The 17,340-nt window shown below is 31.5% G+C and overlaps 1 protein-coding gene across 1 annotated transcript; it reads left to right on the top strand.

Moving 5' to 3' along the window:
• The first annotated feature begins 1,348 nt into the window (after nt 1-1,348).
• Nucleotides 1,349-8,261, top strand: LOC126903867 (uncharacterized). The gene is made up of 2 exons (XM_050682403.1): nt 1,349-1,771; nt 4,164-8,261. The coding sequence occupies exon 2, from the start codon at nt 4,237-4,239 to the stop codon at nt 5,092-5,094; it is 858 nt and encodes a 285-aa protein (XP_050538360.1). The 5' UTR covers nt 1,349-1,771; nt 4,164-4,236; the 3' UTR covers nt 5,095-8,261.
• The last annotated feature ends 9,079 nt before the right edge of the window (nt 8,262-17,340 follow it).

Genomic DNA, 17,340 nt, shown 5'->3' with positions numbered 1-17,340 from the left:
ACTTTGTTATACTCCTTATCTGGTATGCCCAGTATTTGTGTCTTGCACTTCGTCTGCACCTCGACTTCACTATCCTCTCCTATACCGAAAGTATTTGTGTCTTGCACTTCGTTTGCACCTTATACTCGGCTACCCCATTCTCTCTTTGAAGTACTTGTGTCTTGCACTTCGTCTGCACCTCGTACTTCATTATCCTCTCCTATACCCAAAGTATTTGTGTCTTGCACTTCGTCTGCACCTCATACCTAGGTGTTACTCTTATTCTCCCTTCCTATAACAACAGCCTTTCGACACCCACAGCTAACCCGGAGTGTCAGCCGAGCACGGTGACTGCTGTACGACAACACGCACGTGANACTAACTCGCAGTGTCAGCCGAGCACGGTGACTGCTGTACGACAACACGCACGTGAATACCTAGACAGCAGGCACGACATCATCCTCAACCTACTCTTCTAATTCGTTTCATTTTACTGTGTTACGACAATAGTGTTTAATTTTATAAGAAATTGTTAGATTATTCCAAAAGCAACATCAACTGCTATTTTTTGTTCACCTTCGACTGCCATTTGCAGTCTGGACAAATTTTTTTTAGCTTCGGTTCTAAGCTGAGAAGGTATTAATTTTTTTTAATTTATAGTACGTAAAATAATCATTAACACATTTAAAGAATACAGTATATTTACATATAACATATTTAAAGAAAAAAGTTGTTTTTTGTATCTCACCCTTAAATTGTTTACAAAAAAATGTATTTTTGACTATCCATTTTTCAAAAAACTGACAGAGATTCAAGTAAAAAAAAAACCAGCACAGTAGGGACGTGGTATAGTTGGATCCAGTATAGATTTAATCTGACAGTGATTAAAATCACTATCATAAAAAATGCTTTGATGCAAATCTATAGTGTTAAAATAAAAAAAATGGATTATTCCAAAAGCAATATGACCCCCTATTTACTTATTTATATTCTGATTACAAGTTTTATAATTTATAAGTATAATATATGTATAAATATTTATTAAAACAAATAAATGTTGTATGAAATTGATATTTAATAATTTAGAATTAAAATTATTTAGTAGTTATTAATTTTATGGCAAACATATATAAAAGTTGAAGGTTTTGATGCAATACTTTAAAAAAATCAAAGTAATCATTTCTAATTAATTTTTGGTGTTTAAAAAGATTCTACAATTGAAATATTTAGAACTGAATTAATTTTAATGATTCACTTTAACTAAAAAAGCAACCCAGCACGGGGAGGTCACGGCACAGTGGTGACGTAGCATAGTTGGATCAAGTATAATGATATCTGACANNNCGGCACAGTGGTGACGTGGCATAGTTGGATCAAGTATAATGATATCTGACAGTATGATTAAAATCATTATCATAAAAAACGCTTCGATGCAAATCTTTAGAAGTGTTTAATTTTAAAAAATTGGTGGATTATTCCAAAAGCTACATGATCAGCTAGTTCCTTATTAATATCCTGATTATCCCGCAGAGGGATCCGCAAGGATCACGGGCCTAACAACTCCGCGGACCCTAGTTAATTCAGTGGGGGTGGAAACACGTACCACTGCTCCTAGTCGGTCATGACTTTGGTTAGTTGGGACCGGTAGGCCTGGACATACCTGCTTGCTAATAGTAAATAGGCCCCCCTAATTCAGTCATACCAAGTGAAAGGGTTGCTAACTTATCACAGGGTAGTTAGCCGAAAGGTAAAGTGACCATTGGGATCCTCTATGGCACCTGGCGCACCATAGGTATACAGCCTTATCTCAGTATCTGAGCTCTGCTGTTATGGACCTTAATTCTCGACTACTCGTGGGAACTATATGGATAAAAACCCAGCACAGGGGGTCGCGGCACAGTGGTGACGTGGCATAGTTGGATCAAGTATAATGATATCTGACAGTGATTAAAATCACTATCAAAAAAAAACGCTTCGATGCAAATCTTTAGATAGTGTTTAATTTTAAAAAATTGGTGGATTATTCCAAAAGCTTCATAAACTGCTAGTTCCTTATTAATATCCTGATTAAGATAAAGTATGTCGAATGAAAAAGGGATTATTAAAAAATAGTATTTCCCATAAAAAAATTATATTGATCAATACACTTTTCAATAAGTTATAGCATTATAAAGTTAAAAATATAAAAAATAAAATTGAGAATTTTCACACAATAATAGCATTTGGTAGCCATTTTCACCGTGAAGACAAAATAAAGTCCGAAATTTTTTTTTTACATAATAAAGTAGATTACATTAGCTTTAATTTAATATATATATAAAAGTGTCAGACTTTCCGGAACACTTTCAAAATTTAAGTTGAAAAAGTCAATTTTTTGTGAAAAAGTTGTCATTTTGAATCCCCCCCTGTAGGCAGGTAAAAAGTCAGATTTATAAAAAAAATATACCAAATGATAGGTAAAGACATCATGCATCTACAAAAAAAAGAATTATATTGATCCATACATCTTTCGAGAAGTTATAGCATTATAAAGTTAAAAATATAAAAAAGAATTTTTTTACAAAAATCGTATTTTTTTTATTAAGTTTAATGTCTGTTTTCACCATGAAGATAAAATAAAGTCCGAAATTTTTTTTTACCATTATAAAGTATATTACATTAGCTTTAATTTAAGATATATATAAACGTGTCAGACTTTCCGGAACACTTTCAAAATTTAAGTTGAAAAAGTAAATTTTTTGTGAAAAAGTTGTCATTTTGATTCCCCCCTTGTAGGTAGATAAAGGGTCAGATTTATAAAAAAAATATACCAAATGATAGGTAAAGACATAATGCATCTATAAAAAAAAAGAATTATATTGATCCATACACCTTTCAAAAAGTTATAGCATTATAAAGTTAAAAATATAAAAAAGAATTTTTTTACAAAAATCGTATTTTTTTTATTAAGTTTAATGTCTGTTTTCACCATGAAGATAAAATAAAGTCCGAAATTTTTTTTTACCATAATAAAGTATATTTCATTAGCTTTAATTTAAGGTATATATAAAAGTGTCAGACCTTCCGGAACACTTTCAAAAGTTAAGTTGAAAAAGTTCTACTTTCTACATGCATTTTTTAGATTTGAACCCCCCTCGTATATAGGGAAATGGTCCGATTAAAAAAAACAGTATGTCAAATGAAAGATGTATATAAATACTACTCCCCGTGAAAAAATTATACTGATCCATACATTTTTCAAAAAGTTATAGCATAATAAAGTTAAAAATGGAAAATACAAAATCGAAAATTTTCACACAAAAATAGCATTCGGTAGCCATTTTCACCATGAAGATAAGATAAAGTCCGAAATTTTTTTTTTTCATAATAAAGTATATTACATTAGCTTTAATTTAAGATATATATAAAAGTGTCAGACCTTCCGGAACACTTTCAAAAGTTAAGTTGAAAAAGTTCTACTTTCTATATGCATTTTTTAGATTTAAACCCCCCTCGTATATAGGGAAATAGTCCGATTTAAAAAAACAGTATGTCGAATGAAAGATGTATATAAATACTACTTCTCATGAAAAAATTGTATTGATCCATACATTTTTCAAAAAGTTATAGCATAATAAAGTTAAAAATGTAAAATACAAAATCGAAAATTTTCACACAAAAATAGCATTTGGTAGCCATTTTCACCGTGAACATAAAATAAAGTCCTAAATTTTTTTTTTGCATAATAAAGAACATTACATTAGCTTTAATTTAAGATATGTATAAAAGTGTCAGACCTTCCGGAACATTTTCAAAAGTTAAGTTAAAAAAGTTGTCATTTAAAATCCTCCCAGTGGGCAGGTATAGGGTCAAATTTATAAAAAAAAATATATCAAATGGTAGGTAAAGACATTATGTATCTATATAAAAAAAAAGTTTTATTGGTTTGTTCATTTTTGAAAAAGTTATGGCAGTTTTTAGTAAAAAAAATTGAAAAAATTTCGAAAATTACCGAATTTTAAATTTGTAATTTTTTTGGAGGTTTCCCCCATTTACGGGGAACGAGGGAATTTTTTTCAATTTTTGAGGGTAATGTCTTCGACTAGATACGATTTGTGATCTTTTGACGTATCATTGAAAGAAATCGGTTCGGTGAGAGCTGAGAAAAAGTGGTAACAGACACAAAAAAAAAANGCGCACCATAGAGTATACAGCCTTATCACAGTATCGAGCTCTGCTGTGACGGACCTTTATTTCTCGACTTCTCGTGGGAACTATATGGATAAAAACATAGAAAAACCACAAAACAACGAACTTGTGACGATCAGGGATCCTACGGACAACCTGTCGGAACAAGAGCGTGAACTAGCGATTCTTCGCAAAAGAATCGCTGTACTTGAAGGTCTCAATGCCAACAACGGGACTCTTGGTGAACCGTCTACTAGCAAAGAGACAGCAACGTCAACTAATGCAGACCAGGAGTCGCAAGATCAACTGGGAGCAGTAGCTGACAAAATCGAGGATCTAAAACTTAGACCCTCGGACAATAGAATTCAATTCACTCAGATAAACCTGCATCACAGTAAGGGGGCCAGTAGCGTGTTACTAAGGACCCTAACTGAGAGTCATACAACACACTTACAAATAGCACTTATTCAGGAGCCATGGATAAATGGTGACCAGATTATGGGGCTAAATCTAAGGAATTTTAAACTGTTTCATAAACAAGCAGATAAACCAAGAACTTGCATTTTGGTTAATAATAAAGTTAAAGCCAGCTTGATATTTAATCTATCAAGTGCAGACTTGACTATTATTAAAGTAACATTAAATTATGGTAAAAATATTATAGTAGCTTCAGGATACCTACCATATGAGGTCACAAACCCAGGTAGGTCCCTACCTGGGTTCTTTAATTATCGCAAAAATGAAAAATTAGAACTTATTCTAGGTATGGATGCTAAAGCACACCACACTATTTGGGGGAGCAGTAACATCAACCAAAGAGGAGAGGTAATAATGGATCTATTGCCGACTACAGACCTCAGTATACTAAATAGAAGTAGCGAACCTACCTTTGTAATCAGGAACAGGCAGGAAGTCATTGATAGTTTGCTCAAAAGGGTTACTTCATAAGATAAAAGGGTGGAAAGTGTCCTCCGAACCTTCTCTTTCTGATCAAAGGCACTTACGATTTACTTTGGAAATTAAAAGTTAAGACGGAGTACTATAGGAACCCGAAAAGAATAAACTGGGAAAATTACAGGGCAGATCTTTCTCGTGACCTGAATAACCTACAATTTAGATTGGGGTCGAGACAGAGTACTAAAAGGGCTGTAAATATACTACAGGACTCCATTGCCTCGGCTTACAAAGAAAACTGTCCTTTAATAGAAAGGAAAGGTACAGGACAGGGTGTAGCTTGGTGGAATGCTAACCTGTCTAAATTAAGAAAGAGTTCACGTAATCTCTTAAATAAAGCAATGAAATCAGGTTTGGAACAACACTGGGAATCCTATAAGGTCGCCCAAAGGAACTACAAATCTGCATTGAAAAAGTCCAAATGAGAAAGCTGGAAGAAGTTCTGTGGGGATATACAACAACTCCCTATAGCAACTAGACTTCTGCGATCACTGAGGAAGGGACCAAACAAAACTGTCGAGGCAATACTACTGAATGTTCACTAATAACGATAATGAAACATTATCACATTTGATGAACACACATTTTCCTGACTCGGTAATTAACAACAGAGAACAGTCACATGATGCACAGGACAAACGTGTGGCCTATGCAGATTGTAGACTAACCAGGAAAGTGATAACCCCAAGTGGAATAAGATGGGCAATAAAAGCTTTTGGCAGTTTTAAAGCTGCAGGCTATGACAAAATTTTCCCTGCACTTCTGCAATAAGGGTTAGAGATAATCGTCCCCCATCTCTGCAAAATATTTAGGGCATGCCTTGCCTATGGTTATCAACCGGAAAGCTGGCGTAAGGTTAGGGTGGTGTTTATACCCAAACCTAACCGCACTAACTATTATGAAGCAAAATCCTACAAACCAATCAGTCTTACTTCTTTTCTTCTTAAGACTATGGAGAAACTTATTGATAGGTACATCAAGGAGGTGCCTCTAAAGGAGAACCCTTTACATGAAAACCAACATGTGTATCAAACGGGGAAATCTACTGTTACAGATCTACACTGTTTAACCACTAAGATAGGGAAAGCTGTGGAGAATAAAATGTATACAGTAGGTATATTCCTGGACATCGAAGGGGCTTTTGACAATACTCCCTTCGATGCTATGTGCGAATCTGCACAAAAGCATGGAATAGAATTTCGGGATCAATTCATTTTGGGAACAATCCATTTCAGCTCAATGAGATCAAAGTAATCAAAAGTGTTAAACAGGGATGCCCACAAGGCGGAGTTCTATCCCCCTTGCTATGGTGTCTAGTATTGGACTCGCTTATTAGAGAGTTAAACAAATACTGTTATACACAAGCCTATGCGGATGACTTAGTTATAGGAGCGGTGGGTAAATTCCCAGACACTATTATAGACTTAGCACAACGGAGACTAAACACTATACAGATATGGTGTAGTAAGTATGGTCTATCTGTTAATCCAAATAAAGCAGAGGTTGTTATGTTCACTAGAAGGAGAACAGGACTAGAGAGTCTTGGCACTCTTACTCTAAATGGACAAAAAATTAGCTTAAAAACAGAAGTAAAATACTTAGGTATTAGGTAAGCTAAAATGGAAATCACATGTTGAGTTAAGAATCAAAAAAGCAATGACCACATTGTGGACTTGCAGCAGAGCCTTGGGAAAGATATGGGGTCTTAAACCAAGAGTTATGTATTAGTTGTACACTTCAGTGATTAAAACTATGATATTGTACGGTGCCCTAGTCTGGTGGACCAGAACAGCACTCGTTACAGCTAGGAAAGAACTTAGTCGCATACAGAGAATGGCTGTTATGGCCATCACTGGAGCATTAAGATTCCTGGTCTATTGCTGGGTAATCTTAATAGCATGACTAGACATCAAATAAGCACCCTGACTGGTCTACTGGCAGGACATGGTCACCTGCTTAAACATCTTAACGCAATGGGGGTATCGGAACCACCATTGTGCAGGAAATGTGGAGTAGAAGAGGAAGACTCATTTCACATCATGTGCGAATGTGAAGCCTTGTCCACACTAAGATCAAACTACTTGAGTAAACCTTTTCCTGAAAAAGAAGATATTAAAAACCTAAAACCCAGAGAGATACTTAATTTCGCCAGAAAAACAGGACTCTTTGGTCATCTGTAGAGGTGACTTTATGGTTGGTAATATATTAACACTTCGGTGATAACACTTAAGTGGGTAAACCGAGTTAAGACAATTCGGTATGAGGTGCGCACAATGGACCAACAGATTTGAGTGCATGGGCATTATGTCCACCTCGATAATAACTAAAACTAAACTAAAAATATCCTGATTAAGATAAAGTATGTCGAATGAAAAAGGGATTATTAAAAAATATTATTTCTCATAAAAAAATTGTGTTAATCCATACACTTTTCAATAAATTATAGCATTATAAAGTTAATAATGTAAAAAATAAAATCGAGAATTTTCACACAAAAATAGCATTTGATAGCAATTTTCACCATGAAGATAAAATAAAGTTCGAAATTTTTTTTTTTTCATGATAAAGTATATTACATTAGCTTTAATTTAAGATATATATAAAAGTGTCAGACTTTCCGAAACATATTCAAAAGTCAAGTTGAAAAAGTTGTCTTTTTAAATCCTCTCCTGTTAGCAGGTAAAGGGTCAGATTTATAAAAAAATATACCAAATAAAAGGTAATTATATCATGCATTTATATAAAAAAAATTATATTGATTTGGTTATTTTTAAAAAAATTATGGGTAACTTTAGGTTAAAAAAAAAACCCAGCACAGTGGGGTCGTGGCATAGTTGGATCCAGTATATATATTATATCTGACAGCGATTAAAATCACTATCATAAAAAACGCTTCGATAAAAATCTGTAGATAGTATTTAATTGAAAAAAAAAAATTGTCAAAAAAGTAGGTCAAGAGCTGAGAAAATAAATTTAATTACAAAAAAAAAAACCACATAGTAAAATATTATTAATATTGGTTGAAATTGAGTAACATTAACACGTGCCACAAGAGGGTTGAAAATTCGTCTGTAAGGGTGGTTTTTCAGTTTTCTTCATTTATTTTACAAACTATGTAATTTACAAAAAAAATCATAAAACTTATTTTGTAGAACTATATGTTTTCCATAAAAAATATTATTATAAAAAAGTCCGTATCCATAATATTTAGGCTTAGAAATTTAAAAAACAAAATATATTTATTTCAACCATTGAAATCAGTTTTTTTAAGTTTAATAGTGCAACTTATAAAAACGAGTTTCATACAAAAATTTAATTATCATTATATTTGTTCTATTTTCAATTAATTATTATCAAATTCAGTTAAGCTATTCGCAAAAAAATTATTTTATACTAATACAAAAGTACAAAAACAACGCAAATTAATTCAAATGCAATCAATGCAAAGTAATCTACGTTACTGAAGACAAATTAAAATAATTGATAAAAATTAGCCATTTTGGAAAAATGTGTCGTACGTCGGTAGTGCCCAACGTAGACACAAATTAATTAATGTTTATATATATATATATATTGACGACGAGTTCGTCGTTCGAGCTCTTCTCGAGTCCTCCCGTTGGATAAACTGATCAGCCCCAATCTCTCTAATTAGTGGACTACTAAAGGGGTAGAGTTTAGAGCCATCAGCACAGTCTAGCTCAAAAGTAGCAGACTGAAGGGTAGCTCCTTGTCAGCCACCAGCACAACTACCTTTTTACTATACCCACTAAAGGACGGTTAAGCCCAAACACTAGCCAGCACGCATACTAATTGTTATGATTGACTAAAGGACCAGTAGTCCCACCTCGACTCTTGACGCACACACACACACACAATTCTAAGAGCACGGTGAATATAAAATATTTATGCTAAGCCCAGATTTTTAAATAGCTATTTTATTTAAGAAACGTATCAAACACAAAGTCAAAAAGTAATATCAAAAATGTAACACAAAACAAAATTAAATCGTACAATGACACTCGACGTTTCTTCGACAAAAACGTCCAGCCCTCTATCCTTTTCATGTTTCCCTTTTATATTCTTTTTCCCACCATTATTAATTTGATTATCCTGCAATTCCCATCTATATGACACCACTGTATTGCTTGAGAATTTAAAAATTGCTTACTATTGTTTTAAACCTCGTATTATACTAAAATCGACATTATTCAGCTATTTACTACAAATGTGTCACATGTATTTTTTTAATTCATTTGTACATCAAGGCATGGTTTAATGCATCCTCAGCTATAAAAGCACCTATTCAAAACTTGAATTTTATTAAGTTTTTTAAATTATAGCGCTGTAGATAAAACTATATCACAAGTTTAGTTAAAAAATTTTGTGGCCATTTATGGTATTTGTCATCCGAAATTTGTTTGATGAAACTATACCAGTTGAAACCAAAATAAAAATGATAAAATCTTTAAAGAATATAGAACCATCATCAAATATAGTGTCAAACTCTAAGCGTTTAATCGTTTCTCCGAAATATGCTCATGTGTTTTAAGAGATAGTCATAAAAATGTCTATTTTACATGAATTTTTAGCGCTTCGTAATTTTTTAGTTCAATTTAAAGTATTTTTAAGTAATGGATAATAACTCAAATTATAGTGTACTGAGAGAAGAATTTGATAAAGCACTGAGAGATCTAAAAAAGAAGAAGGCTGCAGGAATTGACGAAATCCAAGCAGAACTTTGGAAAGAATCTGGCGAAAACATGCGCAGTGAGCTTTTTAAACTCATAAAGGAGATATTTAACTCAGGAAAACTTCCTGTAGACTTTACTAAGTGTAAGATTATTCCTATTCCGAAAAAAGCAACCGCAAACAAATGTGATCACTACCGTACAATNCAAAAATTTACTAAGTCAAAAATACTGACAATAATTATGTCAAGAAGAATGGAATATAAGATCGAAGCCATATTGTCAGAAGACCAGTTTGGATTCAGAAAAAACATGGGTACAAGGGAAGCAATACTGGCTTTAAGAATAATTATCGAGAAAAGAATTAGAAAAGATAAGCCTACATACATAGCTTTTGTGGATATAGAAAAAGCGTTCGACAATGTCAACTGGGCAATAATGTTCAAGATGCTTAAAAAAATAGGTATAGAATACACTGAAAGGAGACTACTCTTTAATCTATACCAGAAGGAAACAGCTGTTATACGATTTGGCGAAACTGAGGAAGAAGCATGCATAAGAAAAGGAGTAAGGCAGGGTTGTACTCTCTCACCTAGCATATTCAATGCATACATCCAGGAGGCAATTAACATAATAAGAGAGAAAATACATTTGGGTATAAAGATAAATGGCAGGAAAATCGATATGCTACGGTTCGCAGACGATATAGCAGTCATAGCTGAAAATGAAGAAGATTTGCAAAGGATGCTGAGGTGTATGGAAGAAACTCTGCTCAATGAACTGAGCATGAAAATAAATACGAAAAAGACCAAAGTTCTCGTATGCAGCAGGAGCAATAATATTACGACAAGAATACATCTGCAAAATAACCAAGAAATAAAGCAAGTAGAAGAGTTCGCATACTTGGGAAGCATAGTAAGTAAGGATGGCAGAAGTAAAAAAGAAATAGTAAAGCGAATATGCCAAGCTAAGATAGCATTTAACAAAAAGAGAGGACTTTTTACTTCAAAAAATATTAGCATACGTACCAGAATATATCTCCTGAAGACATACGTATGGAGTATAATGCTGTATGGCAGTGAGACGTGGACGATTGCCAAAGAAGAGCGAAGAAGAATAGAAGCTTTCGAGATGTGGTGTTTCAGAAGAATGCTCAAAATAAGTTGGACGGGCATGGTAACAAACGAGGAAGTATTAGAAAGAATGTCCGAGAGAAGAACTTTATGGAGCAGTATCAAGAAAAGGAGAAATGAATGGATTGGACATGTATTGAGACATGGTGGGTTGCTAGGATTGATTATAGAAGGCTGTGTGGAAGGAAAAAATGCTAGAGGAAGACCACGAATGGAATATATGCAACAAATAATAGAGGACCAAGGATGTACTTCTTATGAAGAGACAAAGAGGAAAGCAAGTAACAGGGAAGAGTGGAGAATTGCTACAAACCAATCTCAGGATTGAATACTGAAGAAGAAGAAAGTATTTTTATTAAATTGATTGCATGCTGACTAAAAAAAATACTATTAACTTTATACTTTAACCGTAATTATATACTGTAACTGCGATTATGTTAAAAACCTGTATTTTTTCCTCCTTTTGATTAATTTTAAGACATTTTTCATCGAGCTTCTGAGTCATTTTAACTTTGGTATCTTCAATTTCAAGTACAATTAATTTCAATTCCTAAATTAATTAACAATATTAAGAATGATACAACTAAAATATGAAAGATATCGGTTGAAGGAGACAAACAGGGAACAATTGATCTAAGGTGAAAAGGCATTATACAAAATGATAAAAAAAAAAGAAAACAAATTAATTGTTACAAAAAATTTAAACCTTGTTCATATCTAATTAAGCATTCTTTATATTATTCACATTCTTTTGCTTATACAATTCCGGTGTCTAAATGCTATTGAATGTGTTAGCACATTAATCAAATCTGCCCTAATTAGGTCGGGTTAGTTTAAATATAGCTTGGATAGTGTTTTTAAAGTAAAAACTTCTTTTAGTAAATACTACTTTTTAACATATTAAAAGTATTAATGCCAAATAGCTCATGTAACAAAATTTCCTCAATAATATCTATTATTGAGGACATTTTGTTAAATAATTAACTATAGTTAATTATTTTAAACTAAACCTATATTAAAAATATTTTTAATTTAAAACTAAAAAACATTTAAAATATTTAATTCAAAAAGCTACAAAAAAATTACTAAAAATCGAGGATACATATTTTGGAAAAAAATGTTACCATTATCAACGCTAAACACATACTCATAGTAAAATGAATAAGTATGCTTGATCAAATTAGTGCGCAGGATATGCCTAAAATATGGTTGCAAAATATACAACCAACAATAAACTCAACGTGACGTCACATGTAAATACATTACGTTGTATATATTCTATATTAAGGGGCACTGTCCCGATTTAGCCAAGTATTTTAATGAACTTTTTTTAGTTAATTTCGGTTTTCAATTTCATTTATAATTTTTTTATTATTATTAACTTCAACTGTGTTGTAATACATCTTTATTGTATTATCTGCTACATTGTAGTAGTTTATAAACCAAGATTTAACTCGTTGATAAATCTAACCTGACAAAAACTTTAACTGTGTTGACATTATTAAACAACACACTGGGTACAGTAATATTATTTAAGATAACAGTTTAATATATTTTTACTTATGTTAGTATAGTACAAGGTCAAAGGGACACATTCATTTTACGATTATGTTGTTTTAATCAATGCAGCCTATTGTATACATGTTTATAGTTTAGTCGTAGTTTCGCCGTCTATCGAGTAGAGTGACCCATTGCCGTTGTACATCTCTTATATTATATGTTTTGATATTTTATATTAAATACTATTATATTTAGAATAATTTCTAAATCTTTTAATTACATAAACTATTCCATTCAACAAACTGCTTAGTAAAATTTTACAATGTTTAACTGCATATAAATAGTTAAATATCAATTTATTGTGTAATTACTTACAGTAAGTATAAATTGTTACATTATTTATAAAAAGTGTAGTTTTAATGATTAATAAATTTTTGCATTTTTTTTTTTTATTGCTCATTTCTTGTGATGCAAGTTTTTTATTTATATTCCGTATTCTAAAATATATTCTTGTTCTAATAATGAAGTTTAGGACTTCATCATCCACCAAAAGATTATCTGAATTACATGCTTTTTTAATTAATTCCAGTACCTCCTTTATTAAGCCTGGAGTTTTTCTAATATCATCTATTAAAAATTTAATCATAGGTATGTATAAAATATTTTATATTAACTGTATTTCTATAAGTACCATTTCCATTTAATTTTTAAAGAATGGTTTCTATGATTTTTCCTAAATTTATAAATGTAGGTGATGGTTGTCGTAATGTTCCAAATTATTTAACCTCTATTCAATCATTAAGTTCATTTAAATTATCTAAAAAATTCGGATATTTGTATTCAAATTTAAAAGTTACATATCCCATTAAATATGTGAAGCTGTCCTCCTCAAATAAATCTGATGGATTATATTCATTATTAGTAGCACACTAAAAAAATATACAATGAAAAGGTACTAGAAATATTGAATATATTACTTTATTTTATTTTTATAATATAAAAACATAATCTATATTTCAAGGTTATATTATGCTATCTCTCTCATTCACTTAAAAGTTAAAATAATTTCTATAAATAATATTGATTGATTTTTAAAATTCACATTAATTAATACTCATTCATTTTTTTAGAAAAAAAAAATGCTATACACTATGTTTTCCAAGAATGAACCATCTTAACCTAATGTAATATATTTAATATTAATTTCTTCAATATCTTTCTTATTTATTGTTTTAAAATGAATAATAATTGATTGGAAAAATATTTAACATTCATTATGCATCTTTCACATACTTAGCAATAATCCTTTCATTAATTTATTTAAATATAATTATACATAGCAATATTGCAGATAAATTTATATTATAAATTGACACTTAAAGCTGACAATGAATCTTACCACCAGAACCATTGCACTTATAAACCGCGCAAGTAGGCATTTTGCAAAATATAAAATAAATTAAAAATAAGTGTCAATTATGTCTGTTTATAATCACTAAACTGTAATATTATTTTGATACTTAATTAAATTCAAACGTCTCGTTGGCAATTGCCAGTGACATACCGACACCGCTGAGGCGTATAATAGTTTAATTTTGTTTGCATGGTCCTTACCGAAAAAGCCATAAATGAGTTCATACAGCTGCACGTATGGATTAGCAATATACAACGTATTACTTGTCATTGTTTGTTTACATATCCTGGGCGAACGATGATACAATACAAATAAATTCTCGTATCGCGTTGTAAAGGACATCTTTCTTTTTAATTAAATATCGTATGTCATCACACAAAATTTTATTACCATGAATCATTGTAACAGACCTAAGAGCCCTCTGGCATCTGATCAGCCTTTGACAATCCGTTAAAGAGGCACTTCTATTTTTTCTCCTCTGGTGTTCACACCTAAGTACTGGCTTTACTGTTTTAGTTTTGATGCGAAGCTGAGAAGGTATTGGTTTTACTATGATGTGTTTTTTTTTTTTTTATTTGTGTCTGTTACCACTTTTTATAGTGAACCGATTTCTTTCAATGATACGTCAAAAGATCACAAATTGTATCTAGTCGAAGACATTACCCTCAAAAATTGAAAAAAAATCCCTCGTTCCCCGTAAATGGGGAAAACCTCCAAAAAAATTACAAATTTAAAAAACGCTTATTTTCGAAATTTTTTTAACTTATATTACTTAAAATTGCCATAACTTTTTAAACAATAACCAAATCAATATAATTCTTTTTTTTTATAGATGCATGATGTCTTTACCTATCATTTGGTATATTTTTTTTATAAATCTGACCCTTTACCTACCTACAGGGGGAATCAAAATGACAACTTTTTCACAAAAAATTTAGTTTTTCAACTTAAATTTTGAAAGTTTTCCGGAAAGTCTGACACTTTTATATATATCTTAAATTAAAGCTAATGTAATATACTTTATTATGCAAAAAAAAATTTCGGACTTTATTTTATCATTTTTAACTTTATAATGCTATGACATATTGAAAAGTATATGGATCAACATTATTTTTTTATGAGAAATAATATTTTTTAATAATCCCTTTTTCATTCGACTTTATCTTAATCAGGATATTAATAATGAACTAGCAGATCATAGCTTTTGGAATAATCCACCAATTTTTTAAAATTAAACACTATCTAAAAATTTGCATCGAAGCGTTTTTTTTTTATAGGGATTTTAATCACTGTCAAATATCATTATACATGATCCATCTATGCCACGTCACCACTGTGCCGCGACCCCCCTGTGCTGGGTTTTTTTACTTAGCTGCCTTTTATCTGTTTTATGTTGTGACTTAGTGTCTATATTTTTAATATAGTTTAACTTAAGATAAATTTATGTTTGAATAACTATCTAGTACAATTATAAAACATGCTTATATAACAAACTATTCTTATTATTTAATATCTAATAAATCTACATCACTTCCTCTCCTCTCTACTCTGTGGAACAAGATTCGCAGCCAAGATATATTAGGTAAGAGTAGTTTTAATACACAAACTACAATTAATAGTAATAACTAATAAAAATACATTAATTTATAATTAATTATTCTCTTCTTTTGCTTAAATATATCTTAGTTCTAACTTCACACATCTTACGTTTCCTTCTATTAATTTATTTATACTATCTACCTTCACTAACATTCTCTCTTTCTCTTTTTTATTGGTTATTACAAAACATAAAGTCGATTTGAAAAATCTTTACTAAACAGCATGAAACAAAAAAATACTCAAATATGAGTTAAAAAGTTACAAATCTCTACTATGAGACACACAGAAGAGAAATGAATAAAATACAACAATTTCATGCAAATAATAAGAACTGTTATTAGCAAGATAATGTGGTGTTAATTCAATGTTAGAATATGAAAAAATAAGTCTGTACACTAGTTAATATAGCTCACGTTTAATTAACGAGGTACAAAATCCTAATTTTTCATTAAAATACAAAAGTTACAACAAAAAAATACATAGAATCTAAAATAAGTATCCACGATTAAATTTACCATAAAATATTATTATAATTCGTTGTTTTAAAGTAATTAATATAATTATTACTTAAAAATTATGTCTATTGCAATGTACGTAGACGACGATGGTGCGCGAGTGTGGATCGGTTTGTTGATGTTGTCACTTTGACAACGGGAAGAAGACTACAGTATCATTAGCGGCGGGACGTCGTGCGGCACTTGCTGGACTTTGCACCGCGGCGTATAGCGCGTGGTGTTGGTCAGTCAAATACTCATAAAATAGGGCGATGGCTGATAAAGGTGGCACGAGTCGTGGGGCATCGTGTATAACGAAACGACGCGTATACGGGTACGAAAACCAAAAATAAAAAAAATTATACAGGAAAATATTGTTGGTGGCCATGGGTAAGCGGGGTGGGGTGAATGCGTTAAGACAGTCTAGTCTCAAGGTCATAGTCGACGGGACACGCGACATAATAACACGTGCCGCGTGAAGTTAATAACTTACTACAAACTAACAACATACAAGTGAAACTACTATAAACGTGTTAAAAATCGCGCGATTTTAAAGTGCATTCGGCAGCGGTCGTATTTCACCGATCGTATACGAATGCACAAAAACACAAGGCGATGCACTTGCGCGTACTACGACGAAAATGCGAACTGTGATCGAGTATACTTCTTATTCATTTTACTATGCACATACTAACACCCCGAACGGAAAATCCCCTTATATACCCTTAGTGACCTTATCACATAGTTACGTTTTTACTAAGTAATATTATCATATTTAACTAATCTACATAAGTTTAATGCATTATGGATTTTTCAGTGGACCAAGATCCCAATTAACTATTGTTCTTTTTTCTAAACATTTCTATTACCTCCCTTATATTAAGTTCTTGGTATTCATTTACATTTTTAATTAGTTTTATGATTTTAATGGAGTGAATACGTATCAATAAATATTCAGTCACGGGAGATTGATTCAAAATCTATTTTATTCGTCGGAATATTGACAAATCTGTAAACCATTATTGTTGATATTATTAAAGAACACACTAAGTACAGATATATTATGTAAGATAACAGTTGAATGCATTTTTACTTATGTTAGTATAGTACAAAGTCAAAAGGGACACATTCCTTTTCGATTATGTTGTTTTACTCAATGCAGTCTATTGTACACATGGTCACAATTTAGTCGTAGTTTCGCCGTCTATCGAGTAAAGCAAACCGTTGCCATTGTACATCTCATATATTATATGTTTTGATTTTATATATTATATAATATTATATTACGAATAATTTCTAAATATTATAATGACATAACCTATTCCATTCAACAGGTTATGGGCCCAGTACCCAGTATTTAGATTTTTTTTTTTTAGTAATATAATAAATCGTGAAATTTAAAGTGCGTTCGC

The sequence above is a fragment of the Daktulosphaira vitifoliae genome, unplaced genomic scaffold, assembly GCF_025091365.1.
Source record: "Daktulosphaira vitifoliae isolate Bord-2020 unplaced genomic scaffold, ASM2509136v1 Scaffold_4, whole genome shotgun sequence".
In the NCBI taxonomy this organism is placed as follows: Eukaryota; Metazoa; Arthropoda; class Insecta; order Hemiptera; family Phylloxeridae; genus Daktulosphaira; species Daktulosphaira vitifoliae.
Note: the sequence above shows the minus strand (reverse complement) of the source record. Positions and strands in the feature narration are given on the sequence as shown.